Raw genomic sequence first — 16881 nt, 5'->3', positions numbered from 1 at the left:
AAGCGACGAACGAAAGAGATACATACTTAGCTCCTAAAGATAAGAAGATCTACCAAGCCATGACAAGAACAAAGAAGAGCTCGTGGGCATACAAGTTGTCACAGATAAGTATGTTGTTGTTGAACATTGAATGAAACACAATCAAAGACCTAACTAAATATTTATGATTGTGTAGAGAAAGCAGAGAGAGAGGCACAACAAGGTCAGACGGTGAAGACTGATGGTGATGGTGATGATACTACACAAGATCAACAACAACAACCACAACAACAAGAAGAACAGAACAATACAACTCAATCACCATCAGTAGGATCTAAACGTGAGTTGGTAGATACAGAGACAAAGGGTAAACAGAAACAAAAGAAACAAAAGACAACGCCAGGTGTACAGACATTGTACAAGGGTAGATTCACAAAGTGGAAGGTAACTATATATCACATTGGAGTGTCAATTGAATGAATGAATGACCAACATGAACACAACATCATAATTAGAAACATAGCAGACTCTTTGGAACATCAGAGCAAATCAGAGGAGTGCTGGTCACTTGTGAGAAGGCAAGAGATGCTCAGTCAATAGGTGAGGTGTTGGCTCTGTTGAATGCTGTAAGTAATGGATTGATTGATTGATTGAATGATTCGGGTGATTAACAATTATTTAGTACGCCGATGTCTACTTCCCCGAGCCATCACCGACCAAGCAAGACACTGTTGACAATGAGAACAAGGTTGATATAAAGAAGTTCTTGCACTCGCGTGGACTTGAAGTGGAGGCCGATGAGGACCAAGACGATGCAGATGAAACTGTTGTTGCTCAGGATACTGATGCAACCACAACAACTGCGACAACATCCACAACAACCACAACAACTACTACAACGACGACTACCGATACAGCTCAGATTCTAACCAAACCGAAACGATTCGAACTTATCAATGCAGCCTGCCAAGGAATGTTTGTCGTCTCAATCCTTCAAGATAACATAGATGTTGTCACATTCTTGTCAACAATCATTGTGGACCTCTATCGACGATTCCATCCCAATGGTGACCAATTCAAACAGTTGCCACCAAGTGTCGAGGCAATGCTGGCCACTGCCAAGAATGATGTTGTCATCCCAGAGAGAGTATTCAACATGTATGTACTCATTCGCATGGATCATGTCAACATATACTGACACTCGAGTGTCATCATCGTCATTAGCCGATTCACCAATAGGATTATGCCCATTCAGAGGTCAACAGTGGCCTCGTTGGATAGTGATGTGATACCAATCATGGAGAAGCTGGTGGAAAATGCTTTTAACAAGGATCATCCATCAACTTTTGCAATTGAGCTCAGATCAAGGAACAACCAAAGCATCGACAAGACGCAAGCCACTGACAAGATTGCAAAGTTGGTCAAGGAGCCTCACAAAGTGGACTTGTCCAATCCAGAAAAGGTCATCATCGTTGAGATCATAAAGGTAGGTTGGCACACTCCATCAATCAGATCAAGGCCACTACTAACCGTACATCCATCCATCAAATAGTCTGCGGTAACAATGGCGATTGTTAATAACTTTAAACTGTTCATGAGGTTCAATGTTCGCGAGGCAATCTTTGGAAATCATACAAAGCTCAATGAGATCAAGAAGCAGAATAAGTTACAAGAGCAAGCCGCCGCCTCAACTGATATTGCCGCCCCCACAGAGTCAGTAATCAAGACAACATCTGAATAAAGCAAGGTGCTCAACATACAGCCCTTGCTTTATTTTAAACATCAAACAATGCCTGTCCATTCCTTCTCTCCTTGGCAAACACTATAATGTCAATTGTCTCAAGTTAGTTAATCAATCACTCAATCAATCCATGGAAACATACCCGATTGCAATTCACATCCATGTCGATGTACATTGATACTACTGGCCACAAGCATCATTCTAACGATAATCGATGTAACAGCAATAACGATGTAAGTTGGCTGTGGGCTGAACAAGGAATAGACCAACTTACATAGTAAACCAAGAGGAAAACCAAAGACCACAGGGTCAGCACCATTCTGACTATGAGTCACTACTGTATAGAATCTCCAACCTTGATATAAAGGTGCCATCCATGAAGTACCAATGAATGTATAAAACAAAGGTTTGAAATCTCTTCGGTAAGCCAACATTGCCACGAACGCCATAACAGCAGTCATAATACCCGCACCAATATTACTTAATGGACACACAACATTGGGACATCTATGTAATGATCTATCTCTATATATCTGGATTCCTACTATACTTTGCATTTGGCTCTGTATATAATTAATAAACATTATAGTCTATAATTAATAAACATTATAGTCTATAATTAATAAACATTAGGATTATTGAAGCCAGTACCTCTGCTAGCACTATAAACATAGGCGCCATATTCCATTTTGTATTCAACATTCCTTTTGTATACTAATATTATTATTATAATTAGTAAATAAATAAATAACTTTGTTTTTTAAATATTTTTAATAAATATACCTGATCATTTATTTTTGGTAATTCTTCATCTTCACTTTGTCGAATTGATATATAAGATAGATTCATCATCTTCGTATCTTAGTTGTTTGATGTACAATCCATATTAATGATTCATTCAATAAACCATTAGATTTATCAATCATCCAATTAACCAATCATTTTACCAATCAAATATTGTTTTAGCATTCGCCAAATGAATAATAAAATAGGTCATTGGTATCCATATGACAAAATAATAAAGTGAAGCTGTTCATTGATTGGCAGGTGATCCATCTTGTTTCCTAAAATGGGTTTTTGAACATTTTTTCGAAGATATTATCAAATTTAGGTCAAGATCAAGCCCGCAAACCGTTGCCATCACTTGGTCCGACCTTTAAACACTTGAAGTTTGTTTCTGGTTTAGGTCTACTTGATTCTACTCATTTATCATTCACTCTTAAACATTATACATAGACAAACAAACAAACAAACAAACACAATGGAGTTTAAACCTATTCACAGATGGATGATTCCCTCTCTCTCTTTAGTTCTTATACTGATTGCGTTTACTAGTAGTATTCACCTGGTATCAGCTGATCAATGTACATATTAGTGATACACCCAAGGTAGAGTCATATACTTACTTACTCACAAACACACTCTCACACAAACAGGGACATCACTGAGAACACTTGGTATGATCTACCAGATCGACTTTGGTACTGATCCAAATTGCACAAAGTTCTCAAAAGTACTCACTTGTGATGAGATGAACAATATCATATCAATGTATGAACACTGATTGATCATGGAATGATTCCTGTCCCATTCCCCCACTCACACCCAAACCCACACTAGATACATTGACAACTCAACTGTTGTTGGTGTGGACTCAACAGCTACTGCTCAGACCAAACTTGATCTTCCCTATCTCCAATCACTTGTTGTTGTCAAAAGGACACCTGTCCAGAACATACATCCAATGAACCTGATGGAAGGACTGCCAATCAAGACCATCATGTATGTTGTTAATATCCAGAATAACTGGACATCACTAGACTAGACACTATCACTCACATTCCATCTCTAGCACCAACACCTATCCATACCCTGGTATAGTGAACATTGAGGCCAACTATGACCTGGACTCACTAGTCACTTTGTAAGTGAACAGTGTTTATTGTTGAGCCCAAATTCTCACTGACTCACTTACTTACCTTTCCTCTTCACTCACTTTAGAGATCTTACAGGATCATTACTAAGTGGAAACTTTCCAGTCTTTGCATTTGGTTGTGTAAACATTACAACATTGTATGTTTGATTGATTGATTGATCATTCGCCCCTTTCATTCAAACTCACTCGCTCATTCACTGACTCACTCAAAACAGCAAGATAAGAGGCAACCTATTCAGATACAATGGCATGTCAATTCCAAACAGCGGAACATCTTTAATGACCACCCTGTAAGCTTTGTCTCCCTCACCCGCTCATTGACAAGATTAGGCCTAACAATCATTCAAACATTCAATCATCGTCAACACATAGTGGAAGCGGACATTCCAACACCAGAGTCTGGATTCAACTTTGCCAATCTCAACATTAGAAGTCTAAAATATTTGTAAGCTGCCAGTCCATATTCAATCAAACAACATACCGTACTAATATTACATCTATTGGACACACAGGACTTTAGGACTCAACGCTGGATTCAATCTTACACTTGAGAATCTACCAAATCTTATTAGCCTGTATGTACTCATTCGGTCATCTCTCCTTCACATCTCTCAATCACTAACCTCAAATATACACTCATACACCAGTAATGTCGAGGCCAATCTAACTGGACCAGCATGTCTTCTTCAACTTAATGGAGGTGCATCAACAATTGAATCAGTGTATGTTCCCCTACTACATATTGGGTAACTCAAGACTAATAACTCTCCCCAAACGTACATTTAGTACACTGACAAACTTGGTTATGGGACAATCACTTCACGCCTTCTTTGGAAGGTTCTATACCAACCTTACATCTATGTAAGTATCCTCTTGACCCGTCGTTGTACCTCTGGAACTATCCCACTCACTCGATCAATCAATCATTCAAACAGAGTTGTGGACAGGGTTACTTCAACTTACTCAACCAATCTACTCTTGGTCACTTTCCCTCCCGCACTAAGGACATAGTATGTATACCCAAAACTCACTCAATCAATCACTCACTCACTAATCAATCGATCACATGATAGTATCCACACTCAGTCCAATCTAGATCAATTCCCAACTTCAATGATGGGTGTAACACATTTGAATATCAGCAGGAATATCATATCAAAGACTATACCAAGTAATGAGAGCTGGGCAGGCTTGGTTACATTGGATGCTTCAAACAATATTCTAATGAATGGTGAAATGTCCAAAGGTGCATGCACCATCACCAACATTAGAATGGTCAACACAACATTATCCAAGTTTGATGATTGCTTCCGATGCTACTACAGTCTCACCAAGTCATGGTTCAACAGTCTATCGCTAACACCACTCACAACTCCATGTCGTAAGTCTACTATTCATCTCTCAATCAATCACTCGCTCACTCATTCATTCATTTCAAATATATAGCCATTAAGTTGGATAAGACTGATTTCAAAACTGGAAAGAATGGTGCTACTGTGACTTTGACTGGCCAGAACCTTGGATGGGGACAGACGACATCTAAAGGCTTGAGCTTGGTAATTCCAAATCAACAATTCCTGTACACAATCCCTCCATTCCAGGTCACATCCCCACTCTCATCACCAAACACCACCATCACTCTCCACTTCTCCGATGATGTCTCCACAACAATCAATGTTCTGTATGATGGTAAGTATATATCCATAGTACATCATCATGTTAGCAATCAGACCCATCACTTACCCCTCTGGGATCATTCCATCACACATAGTACCATACATCAATGATGCGATATTCTCACAAAACTCAACTTCTGTTGCCCTTGAACTACAGGGTACTTTGGGTACTACTTCTGCCAGTGGTACGACGGTGACAGCAGGTGGCTACACGTGTGATTACTTCAGATTTGATCAATGATCGATACTTTTGTGCATTGCCCGCTCAGATGACAGAGGGTACCAAGACCATTCTTATGTTCAAAGCCAATCTTGGTATCAATCAGACATTGTACAGAGTGTATAAACGTAGTTACCCTGTGGTATCTTCGGCAAACACATTACCCAAAGCTGGTGGCGTGGTCACACTCGTGGGCAACTTTGGCAACAACATCACTTCCAAGGACATTGACATTAATGTCGCTCATAACCCATGCACCTCCATCACAATCATAGGCGCGAACAACTTGACATGTGTTGCAGGTGCAAGCACTCCTGGTCGAGCCAACCTCACAGTCACTGTCGGCCCATACACCTTTGTCTCTGATCAACTCGTCGTCTACACGGACGACACGACCTCACCTTGTGATGGTGGATGTGGCGCCGGCACCTGTCTAAGCACGGGCCAGTGTCAGTGCCCGAGCGGAAGTAGTGGTCCAAGATGCAGCTACACCAAACCAGACAATGGCACTGAAGGTGGCGGCGGCGTAGTCGTGCCAGGTGAGACGACCCCCTCCACCACGTTCACCTACAAGGGTGTCCAGTTTGGATTCATCATACCATCCATCCAGGAGATAGACATGATGGGCCAGGTGGTCAACGAGTATCTGCTAGGTGGATGGACTTTGAACAGCACAGATGGAGATACAGCACTTTCACTGGCTTACATGACCCAGGTCAACACTGCCAATGTCACCGCAACGATCCAGCTGTTCAAGAAGGCAGCCACAGTCGAGTTTGCTGGGCTGGCCAATCAATACTCTGCCGACACGATCAAGGCCAGTCTCACCATCCTTGGATTCCCCTTCAAGTCATCGACCAATACACTCAACGTTGTGATCAAGACCACCAACACAAGAGACTCGGGCGACATGTGCAGTCAGTCACAGGTCGAGGGACAGGGCACATCGACACTCAGCTATTTGGTGATTGAGAGGAATGGTGTGGCACTCTATGGACGCTTCATCAACCGATCACTGTCGGATGGACGACCGGCCTTCTCTGCAACCACCATCATCAATCAAACCGATAGCGAGCTATACCTTGGCATCACATTGCCACAATGTCACAACTGCATCCTTGATCCAGACTTCAGTGTGCTGGTCGATCCAGTGCAGGAAAGATCATGTAGATCATCGGATAACAATCGCAGATGGGTTGTGCCAGTTGCCGTTGTAGTTCCAATCGTAGCACTATCTCTAATAATCATTGCCGTGGCCATATTCCTTCGAAGATACTATATCATTAGGAATGGAAGTAAGATACACTTTGTCACCAAGAAGAAGAAGTCAAACGATGTCAACATGGACAAGGACTAAGCGAACAATAAATAAGGTTAAAACCCTCACCCTCGCCCTTGCCCTCGCCCTGACTCTCGCCCTCGCCCTTACCCTCGCACAACTTCACTCATTCTCTTTCATTCATTTATTCAATCAAATGTAATACTAATTAGATTAGAGGTAATGGATAGACTTCCACATAGATTATTACAACTAATAATATCTTTGTTAGATGAGAATGGTGATCGCATTAGGTTTACATTGGTCTGTAAACAGTTATATGATCATAGATTGAAGTATCTAAGTTTAGATCCAAAGCATTACTCTCAAAGAATAGTAGAGTGGAATATGGATATACAACTCAAGTCATACAAACAGATCATATATAACAGTATCATCAACAACAAGAAGAGATCGGCAATGATATCCGTACCACAATATACTGGTGGACCAACATCCTTTGATCACTTCTTCTATCTAAGTATGTAGTGTTGTAGTATTGATCGGATTGATTGATTGATTGATTAAGTTGTTTGTATTATTGACTAACTAACTGGACTCTAGCTGAGGGCGTATTGGCAAAAGATTGGAAGGAGGACATCTTGCGTATCCCAAACCTCGAGCTTATTGTGATGAACGTAACTGCTTACTCATTGCCTGAGCAAAGGGTATGGGATGAGCTGAGTGATGTAGTGGCTCAGATTAATGAAAGACGATCAAAGGCAGAAGAAGAATATATTAGACTTGTTTATACAGTATGGGCCTACAAGGTGCAGATGCCATCTACACTACCATTCACAGAATTGGTCGTCGTATTTAGTGTCAATCAAACTTCATTCCCCAAAGACTTTGTCTTGCCACCGACTTTACGATCACTGGATATCAGAGGCACATTCCTTGGGAACCTGGACGGCATGCTACCAGCTGGACTCAAACACTTGACACTAGATGAGGCACCAGCATGGGACCAGCCAATCACTCCCGAGTCTCTGCCGGCCAGCCTAGAGACCATGACTATTGGATTTCAGTACAATCAACCGCTTGACCTTCTACATACTAGTGTGACCAGACTAGCACTTGGCAGGGACTTTGATCAAACGATCACATGTACTACACTTCAATCATTGTCTCTCGGATCGAGGCTACCTCTTCTTATCGATCTGCCCAGCTCCAACATTCATTCATTGGACCTAACAAGAGTTGACAGCAGGGTTATCGCCGACATTACATCATCAACCTTCCCATCACTCACCAAACTTCAGATCTATTCATTCTCCGACATGAGAACAAAGCCACTCAATCTACAATCACTACCTCGAACACTGACCAATCTTTGGCTTGGTACGCTCAACGAGCCATTCATTCTTCCAAGGGGTCTTCAGCAGTTGCACATACCACTGGCCAACGACGCGGTGATCAAGGAATTGGGTGGATCGGACACAATCACCTCGCTCTCCATTGAGAAATCTGATGAACTACTTCAACTTAGTGATCTACCATCGTCAGTCACTTCACTCTCATTACATGCTGGTTGTGATGCTGACATTTATACATTGCCAGAGACAGTACGCTCATTGACTGCCTATGGAAATGTATTGCGAGTGAACCCTCCACCGACTTCATTGGTAGAAATCAACATATCTAGAGTGCCGAGCAATAATAGAGTGCCTAGCAATACAATCGTAGCCAGATTGTTTAGAATTAGCAACAAGATATTCTTAATGTTCAATGACAATATGACAATTTGTGGATTTACAAGTTATCGACCCATCCATTCCAGGTTCTGCATTTACAAATCCAAGCCACCTCAACATAGCCAAACTATTTACCAGCAAACTAAATCAAAATGTATCATCGCTTGAACAGTCAAAGAATCCAGATCTTGGGTGAACTTGAAAGTGATCACAAGTTACGTTTCCAATTTCGTTCGCGATTCAAACACAGATCTCCCAAATCAAATTTCCAGGAATAATGACTTTGCCATTGACAAGCACACGACCAAAAGAGATAATACCTGAGTCCTTTGCATCTTCATTATTAAAATATATTCCAAACTATACTTATACTATAACAACTATAACAACAATAACATGTCAACATTGAAGAGAAAGCAAACTACAACATCATCTGTTGCTGGTAACATTGAATCCTTTGTAACAAAGACTTCATCGTCATCAGTTGATGAACAAACAAAAAAGAAGATAAAATCAAATATTACTCCTACTACTACAACTACTACGACGACAACAACAACAAATAAATCAACTCCAACTCCAACGATGGGTAATGGAAGAAAAAAGATGACCACTTCTACTTTGGAAGAATCGTGTAACACGTTTAAAGAGGACTGGCCACAATGGAGGAAGGACCTTTATAATAATGGCTGGGCAGTTGTACGCAATGTCGTGCCACCAGAGAGATGCGAGACGTATAGGGCCGCATTCTGGAAGTGGTTCGAGGACTTTGGAACGGGAATCGATCGCAATGACCGTGCCTCGTGGTCCAGCGACAAGTGGCCGGCCAACCTCCACGGTATCCTCCAACAGTATGCGTTTGGCCAGAACCAGTTCGTGTGGGACATTCGTTCGGAGCAGGCCATTATTGACGTCTTCTCTCAGATATACAACACGGACGAGCTGCTGGTCAGCTTTGACGGAGGTAACCTGTCGCGTCCTGGTAAGAGTCTTGGCAAGCCATGGTACCACTTAGACCAGGGCAACACCAAACTCGGCTTCCGATGTGTGCAGGGCTTCCTCAACCTGATGGACTGCCAGCAGAACGATGGCGGCTTGATCGTCTATGACAAGTCGCATATCCAGCATGCCAACTTCTACAAGGGTGAGGGTGTCGAATCGCAGGGCGACTGGTACAAGTTCCCAGAGGACCCTCGTGAGCTAAAGTACTTCAAAGACTGCAAGGAGATCAAGGTCTGCTGCAATGTCGGCGACGTTGTGTTGTGGGACTCGCGCACCATCCATTGGGCAGCGACTCCAACAGGGGGCAACTGTCGTATGGTTGTCTACACTTCTTATCAGCCAGCGTCGTTGATCACAAAGACCGACCTGGCCAAGAAGCAAAAGGCATTCAATCAGAAACGAATGACCAGTCATTGGGCTGCCGAGAATATCAAACTGTTCTCCAAGACGCCCAGGACCTATGGTAACCAAGACTTGATAGATAACTTCAAGTATGATGAGAAGACCTTACCAACTCTCAATGACAGAGCAAGGCAGCTTGCTGGTTTAGATCCTTATGATGATTGATAATAAAGTTGTTGATTGTTTGTCCTTTGTTCTTTAACTTTGATTGATTGATTGATTGATTGTGATCAGGCAGGCACTTTGACGAATGATTTGGTTGTCATCAAGATCACTCCCAGGTTCAAACCCCGAAATAATCAGACGATTGTGCACTCAACCAATCAATCAAATACATAAATATACTTATAATAAGATGTTGGCATCATTAAGACAATCAGCTAGTCTATTGACTAGAGGTGTGTCATCACTCTCATCTAGACTATACTACGGCACAACAACAAATAATAATACAAATGATGCGACATCAACATCATCAACAGGACCAAGCAGCAACAGCGAGTCTACAACACACTTTGGCTTCCGTACAGTGAACACTGAACAAAAGGAGAGCATGGTCAAGGAGGTGTTCGACTCTGTCGCCTCAAGCTACGATATAATGAACGACGCAATGAGTTTGGGCGTGCACAGACTCTGGAAGGACGAGTTCATGAACACTCTGAACCCAACACCCGGTTCACATCTACTAGATGTTGCTGGAGGAACGGGTAAGTGTCTGCTTGGGTAATCATTGAGTAGGACTGTACTCATGATACTAACATTACGATGCGCTCATTCATTCATTAGGTGATATATCATTCAGATTCCTCGACAAGATCAAGTCCTCACCATACTACTTGCCAAGACCAAGCTCGGGAAGTGCACCAACTGGCGCATCACCATCATCCTCAGCGATCGTCTATGATATCAATCAATCAATGTTGGACGAAGGAAAGAAGAGAAGTGTTAAACTCGGCTACTCAGATCTCTCAGGTATGTTCAACATTGAAAGACCCGACAACAGGCAACTGACAGTACAAACACATACATACAGACCCATCGATCGACTTTGTTCAAGGCAACTCTGAGCATCTCCCATTCAAGGACGAGACGTTCAACTGCTACACAATCTCATTTGGCATTCGTAACTGTACAAACATCGACAACGTCTTGACAGAGGCGTACCGCGTGCTCAAGAAGGGCGGTCGCTTCATGTGTCTAGAGTTCAGCCATGTGCCCAACCCTCTGCTGCACTTTATGTACGAGAAGTACAGCTTCAACGTCATCCCCGTGATGGGTCAGCTGATAGCAGGCGATCGTGACAGCTATCAGTACCTTGTGGAGAGTATCCGCAAGTTCCCCAAACAAGACGAGTTTGCCGATAAGATCAGACGTGCCGGCTTCAAGCAGGTCACCTACAAGAACCTAACATTTGGCGTCTGCGCCATCCACTCTGGCTGGAAGGTGTAAGTGATTGATCAATCAAAGTTGGGAATAAAGACGATCAATCAGGTTAAGCTGATCTAGAATGATTGAACGATCAATCAAAGTTTACTTCTTGCTTGTTGGATGTCTATAGTCGCGCAAGTGATCAGAGTTGGTCCTGTAGCATTTGTCCCAATACATGCAATCTGGCTTGGCTGATGAGCGTGTCTGTGGAAGGTCGTAGTCATCATCGTCGTCCTCTTCACCTCCTGATGGCTTCCAATCCTCGTCAGAGTTGTCTTCTTCGATGATATCATCGTCAGAGTATCCAGTGTCAACAACAAAGTCATCATCCTTCTTCTTGGTGGTTCTCTTGCGTTTGGGTCTGTCCTGCTGTGTTGCCTTCCTCTTCTTGTTTGTAACCTTCTCATTGTCGTCCTCTTCCTTCTCCTTCTTAGCTGGTGTGGCAGCCTTCTTCTTTGTGGGTTTGGCTTCAGCTTCACCGTCGCTACCTCCCCTCACGTCCAAGAAGTCAAACTTGGACTCTTCTGGCTCCTTCTTTGGAGCCTGGACCTTGGGCTTTGGCTTGGATGTAGCGGCTGCGACGGTCTTGGGCGACTGCACTGCTGCCGATGGGATCTCAACCCTGAAGGGATACTTCAACGAACACAACAGGAACACATCTCCATGCTGCAAGGTGTGCACGATGAATGGAGCCAGTGGTACATTCTCCTCATCCTGCTTGGAGATATGCATCTGGTTGGTGCCCAATGGCGTCAGCTCCACTACAACCTTGCCGTTCTTCTTGTTGGCTACGATGGAGGCTTGCTTCCTGCTTACCAGCAGGTCTCTGATCTGCAGTGACTGTCTTCCAAGTGTGACGTCCTCGCCATCCTTCAGCTCGATGACCGTTCCGTCCTCTTGCACCAACTTTGCCAGGGGTCCCGTCATGTCAATGTCGGCTTGCTGCACAGCGTCCATGTCGACTGGCTCAGCATTTGGTGTGTCCTCATCGTCCTCAAGGAAGTCCAACTTGTACTTGCTTGTGAATGTGCTGTTACCATTGTTGGAGGTCTTGGACGTTGAAGTGGTCGTTGACGTTGACGTTGATCCATGGTGATGCTGCTCGTCCTCTTCCTCCTCATCATCCTCGTCTTCATAGTCATCCTTTGCTGGTGACGATGGGAACCAATCGACCTTTGCGGATCCAACCTTCTCTAGCATCTGATTGATCGTCGCGAAATAATTTACATTGTGGAAGGCTTCCAACACTGGGCTTCCGCCTTCAACATACTCGATGGGCACCACACCCATCACCTCTGCGTGCACCTTCTCAATGATGGGCTTGACACCAGCAAAGTGCTTGCCAAACATCACAAAGACGATACCGCTGATGTCTCCCTCGGACTCATTGATCTTGGCGTTGAAGATCACTCTGAGAGCCTCCTCGATGAAGGGCGTCCAGATGGTCTCATGTGGCTTCCTGTCATCCTCACGGTCCTCTGTGACGGTGAGCGAGGTGTTGAGCCACAGGACACCCTGGGAGGCGGTGGCCTTGAACCAATCGCGAGGCGAGTCACCGGGGAGGTCGACCTCCTTGAGCACCTCTTGGATTGTCTCCAAATCGTCGATCTTTGATATGTACTCCTTGGATATCATCGCAGACTTGATGAGGTTCCTTGTGCTGACCTTACACTTGTCCAAGTTCCACGACACTGCGGCACGATCACAGTAAGCAAATCCACTGGCATGTTCCTTTTTTGCCATTGGTTGCTGGCCCAATACCACCACTCTCACGTCCTTTGGTGATGGTATCGAGTTGAACGCAGTGAAGACCTGATCGTTCGCAGGTAGATGATTGTGGTTCCTCTTTGTGCCCAAGAATGTGTCCAATCCAAACTGAGTAATTGATTGAGTGTGTAAGTAGGTGATTGATTGAATGAATGAGTGATAGACTTTACATACTTTCTGAAGGAAGTCTGTTGAGAATGACTTGCTCCATCTCGTTGATAAGGCATGCTTGGCGTCTTGCTGTTGATGTTGTTGTTGTTGTGACTTGGCATGTCCATTACCAGACTTGGCTGGTGATGTTGTCTTCTTGACCATGGCATTCTCATCATCACTATCAAGGAAAGAATCAAATCTCATCTGATTGTCACTCTTCTTCTTGCTCTTGATTATATTGACATCATCCGCGGTGTTTGTCTTCTTCTTCTTCTTTGATCCTTTGTTGGCGATCGAGTCAAGATGTTCTGTTTATGTGTATTTTTGTGCGTGTCAGTACCATCATGGTTCAACAAATTATGACCCTGATGCTGCTGGTATATACTCACCATTCAACATCTTCTTTATCTCTTTCTGATCCTGACTACTCAGATCATCAAATCCATCCAAGTCCTCTAATGACTCGACCTTCTTTGTTGACTTTCTCGCACGTAGTTGTGAGTCAAACAGACATTGTGGATGGAAATAGTCTGTTGCCACACCATCATCTTCGAACCTTGCCGAAGGATATATCTTTCCAATCCTCATTGCACCCTTCTCTATTGTGCTCTTACAAGATCTACCCTTGCATGATGATCTTCCTGTCTTTGCATTCTCTATTTTATAAGTATTATTAGACATATTTATTCGAATATTAATTAAGTATATGTTGTTATAGTTGTGTTTGATTGATTATAACAACAAGATGGTAATGTAATTGATTGACTGTATCCAAACACAACTGAAAGATATTATCTTTGATAAATTGAAGTTAGGGGACTTTCCACAAAATTAACAAAGTCAGAACTTCGTTGTTGGGCAAAGTGTGAGAGTGCGATAGATTCGCTCACTCCTTTTAATTTTTTTTTTGGTGTGACAATAGTTTTTGATGATCAACTCACACACATTGCGCGCAACTCACTCAACCCTGGGTCTCGCTCACTTATTCTCTCTCACCGACAAAGAGTACCTTCTGTGCACTTCCAAACAACAAACAAACACAAACAAACAAACACTCTTGCATATTCATTCATTCATTTGATACAACTACACAGATATTCTCACTACAACTACCCTTTTGTTGTGTTGTTCAGAACTTGCTTGGGACCCTATATACTTGACAGATCGATCAAACCATGTTCACAAGACTATCAATTAAATCATCGAGTCTGATTAGACATGTAGGTTATCATCAACATCGTCAACATCAACATCAATCGATCAATCAACCAAACATTGTATTAGCATCAACAACACAGCGACAGCAACTACATCGACATCAACAAACAGATTGAATGATTGATCGATTGATTGATTGATTGAATGAATGTCAAGATAGAGACAACAGATAAATGAATGAACACGAATGACTCACTCAATATATATATTATTATTACAATGATATAGTACTCATCTAGTGCATTCCAAGAGACAAAGAGAGTCGCAGAGCTCTCTACTCTTGCAAATGGATTGAAGGTTGTGTCACTCTCGGGTGGCTACTCCGGACATGCTGTTTCACTCGGCCTCATGGTCAACACTGGCAGCAGATTCGAGACTCAGCAGACAGCCGGTGTCAACCAGCTGCTCAAGAACCTGGTGTTCCAGAGCAACTCCAGCAAGATCTATTTGGAGGTGCAGCGCGAGATTGAGCTGATGGGCTCCACCGCCTTTGCCCAGGCCAGCCGCGACAACCTCTTGGTCTCGACCCAGGTGCTCCCACCATTCTCTTTGCAGATGCTCCAGACTCTGGCCGAGCTGTCCGACCCCACTCTGCCATTCCACGAGGTGCGCGACAACACCGAGTGGACCGTCGGCGAGTCCGAGTCGCTGGCCCACTGCGAGCAGACCACCCTCTTTGAGGACCTCCATCGCAGCGCCTTCCGCGGCAGAACTCTCGGCCGTCCATTGGTCGCCCCAGCCAGCAACCTCGAGAACCTCACTACCGAGCAGGTTCAGTCGTACGCCAACCAGGTCTACGCCCCACACAACATGGTCTTGGTCGGAGTTGGCCTGCAGCACAAGGAATTGGTCGAGGAGGCTTCACAGATCAAGTTTGGACGCAACAACAGCAACAGCAACAACAGCAGCAACGTCAGCATCCCACGCGAACAAGCCAAATACATTGGAGGTGAATCGTTGACCTACCAAACTGGCGACAGCCACGTCATCCTGGCATTCGAGGGTGTCAGCGCCGCCTCGTCCGTCAAGGACGTCGCCGCCGCCGCCGTCTTGCAGGCCCTGCTCGGCTCGGCCTCTGTGCTCCCAGCCACCGCCCCAGGCGCCGGCAGAGCCAGCAGATTATACAGCTTGCTCGAGAAGAGCAACGGCAACGTCGAGAAGGCCGAGGCTTTCTCGCTCAACTACGCCGACTCTGGCCTCTTTGGAGTGTACAGCGTTGCACAGAGCGGAGACGTCGCCACCGTCATCCGTCAGATTGCTGGAGAGCTCGTTGGAGCTGCCCGCGCCACCGGCCAGGAGCTGGAGCGCGCCAAGCAGTTGGCCAAGTCACAGTTCCTTGCTTCCGCCGAGCAGCGCACCTGCGCCCTCGAGTTTGTCGGCAAGCAGGCTCTCTATGGCGGCAAGGTGCTCACCCCCGAGGAGTACGTCGCCGAGGTGTCCAAGCTGACCTCTGACGACGTCAAGAGAGTGGCCCAGAGAATCCTCTCGTCCAAGCCAACCCTTGTTGTCCGCGGCGACCTCACCAACGTTCCAACCTGCGAGGAAGTGTCTTCATTGCTCAAGTTGTAAAAAAAGGAATACATTACATTACACCAATCACATAATCATAATACTCGAATACACATTTAGATCATATATCCAATCAAACAGTTGTACATTTATTATTACTTTATTTATTGCCCTTCCATGACAAGTGAGTGATCAGTGGAACTATTCCAATACCAACCAGTGTCCAAACATCATACCCAATCAATCATTCAATCATTGATAGGACCAAAACGACCCAATTATAGTTGGATGATCACCTTCAAAAGGGATATTACACATAAGTTGTATGTGTTTATTTGAACGATATAGATATAGCTATGGGGGTGGTGGACACAGAGACTCCACTGACGTTACCTTGGGTCCACGAAAAATCAACATTGGAGAACTGGCCACCAATGATTTCATTGTTGATGGTTCCTACAAGGCAATAGGGTGCTACAGCAACTGGAATGGCATTTACAAACCTGACGATCAACTTTGATTGAATGGATGATGCACCATCTAGGACTAGGTAAGGATATGAATACTCCACTGGTGTAAGAGGATCGATAAACTCGACCAGTGAACCAGATGAGGAGTTGAAAGTGCCATGCACATAGAGGTTTGGTCCATTCATATTGGTAATTGATACAGTGCCACCCAGTTGATTGATTGTGCCTATTACTTGGGATTTCACAGGGGCAAAGGTACCCTTTGTTAGGTTGATATCACCAAACACACCCGAGCCAATAGTTGAGAAAATGGCATTGTCATTGAGGATATTGATTGACATTCCAGGGGCCAGATCGAGATTTGATTT

General features: G+C 44.0%; 9 protein-coding genes across 9 annotated transcripts; 7 read left to right on the top strand and 2 right to left on the bottom strand.

Moving 5' to 3' along the window:
* Positions 1 to 59: 59 nt before the first annotated feature.
* On the top strand, positions 60 to 1720 carry SAMD00019534_088090 (hypothetical protein; the record flags this gene model as incomplete). Its single annotated transcript, XM_012896166.1, has 6 exons — positions 60 to 108; positions 176 to 423; positions 495 to 605; positions 662 to 1137; positions 1204 to 1465; positions 1532 to 1720. 6 exons carry the CDS (start codon positions 60 to 62, stop codon positions 1718 to 1720), a joined length of 1335 nt encoding a protein of 444 aa, XP_012751620.1.
* Positions 1721 to 3179: 1459 nt separating this feature from the next.
* SAMD00019534_088080 (hypothetical protein) lies at positions 3180 to 5573 on the top strand (the record flags this gene model as incomplete). The annotated part of the gene is made up of 12 exons (XM_012896165.1): positions 3180 to 3271; positions 3341 to 3502; positions 3573 to 3644; positions 3722 to 3793; positions 3872 to 3946; positions 4169 to 4231; positions 4304 to 4378; positions 4443 to 4517; positions 4592 to 4666; positions 4730 to 5037; positions 5103 to 5345; positions 5428 to 5573. The coding sequence occupies 12 exons, from the start codon at positions 3180 to 3182 to the stop codon at positions 5571 to 5573; spliced, it is 1458 nt and encodes a 485-aa protein (XP_012751619.1).
* Positions 5574 to 5601: 28 nt separating this feature from the next.
* SAMD00019534_088070 (hypothetical protein) lies at positions 5602 to 6909 on the top strand (the record flags this gene model as incomplete). The annotated part of the gene is made up of 1 exon (XM_012896164.1): positions 5602 to 6909. The coding sequence occupies one exon, from the start codon at positions 5602 to 5604 to the stop codon at positions 6907 to 6909; it is 1308 nt and encodes a 435-aa protein (XP_012751618.1).
* A 309-nt stretch (positions 6910 to 7218) lies between these two features.
* SAMD00019534_088060 (hypothetical protein) lies at positions 7219 to 8530 on the top strand (the record flags this gene model as incomplete). Its single annotated transcript, XM_012896163.1, has 3 exons — positions 7219 to 7351; positions 7435 to 8435; positions 8516 to 8530. The coding sequence occupies 3 exons, from the start codon at positions 7219 to 7221 to the stop codon at positions 8528 to 8530; spliced, it is 1149 nt and encodes a 382-aa protein (XP_012751617.1).
* Positions 8531 to 8918: 388 nt separating this feature from the next.
* On the top strand, positions 8919 to 10127 carry SAMD00019534_088050 (hypothetical protein; the record flags this gene model as incomplete). Its single annotated transcript, XM_012896162.1, has 1 exon — positions 8919 to 10127. A coding segment is annotated over one exon (1209 nt), but the record flags the coding sequence as incomplete, so codon positions are not given.
* Positions 10128 to 10323: 196 nt separating this feature from the next.
* On the top strand, positions 10324 to 11417 carry SAMD00019534_088040 (hypothetical protein; the record flags this gene model as incomplete). The annotated part of the gene is made up of 3 exons (XM_012896161.1): positions 10324 to 10675; positions 10755 to 10940; positions 11002 to 11417. The coding sequence occupies 3 exons, from the start codon at positions 10324 to 10326 to the stop codon at positions 11415 to 11417; spliced, it is 954 nt and encodes a 317-aa protein (XP_012751615.1).
* An 87-nt stretch (positions 11418 to 11504) lies between these two features.
* Positions 11505 to 14006, bottom strand: SAMD00019534_088030 (hypothetical protein; the record flags this gene model as incomplete). Its single annotated transcript, XM_012896160.1, has 2 exons — positions 11505 to 13262; positions 13698 to 14006. Coding segments are annotated over 2 exons (2067 nt in total), but the record flags the coding sequence as incomplete, so codon positions are not given.
* Positions 14007 to 14491: 485 nt separating this feature from the next.
* SAMD00019534_088020 (hypothetical protein) lies at positions 14492 to 16100 on the top strand (the record flags this gene model as incomplete). Its single annotated transcript, XM_012896159.1, has 2 exons — positions 14492 to 14536; positions 14763 to 16100. Coding segments are annotated over 2 exons (1383 nt in total), but the record flags the coding sequence as incomplete, so codon positions are not given.
* A 274-nt stretch (positions 16101 to 16374) lies between these two features.
* SAMD00019534_088010 (hypothetical protein) lies at positions 16375 to 16854 on the bottom strand (the record flags this gene model as incomplete). Its single annotated transcript, XM_012896158.1, has 1 exon — positions 16375 to 16854. One exon carries the CDS (start codon positions 16852 to 16854, stop codon positions 16375 to 16377), a length of 480 nt encoding a protein of 159 aa, XP_012751612.1.
* Positions 16855 to 16881: the final 27 nt, after the last annotated feature.

Source organism: Acytostelium subglobosum, assembly GCF_000787575.1.
Source record: "Acytostelium subglobosum LB1 DNA, scaffold: scaffold19, whole genome shotgun sequence".
Classification (NCBI taxonomy): domain Eukaryota; phylum Evosea; class Eumycetozoa; order Acytosteliales; family Acytosteliaceae; genus Acytostelium; species Acytostelium subglobosum.
Note: the sequence above shows the minus strand (reverse complement) of the source record. Positions and strands in the feature narration are given on the sequence as shown.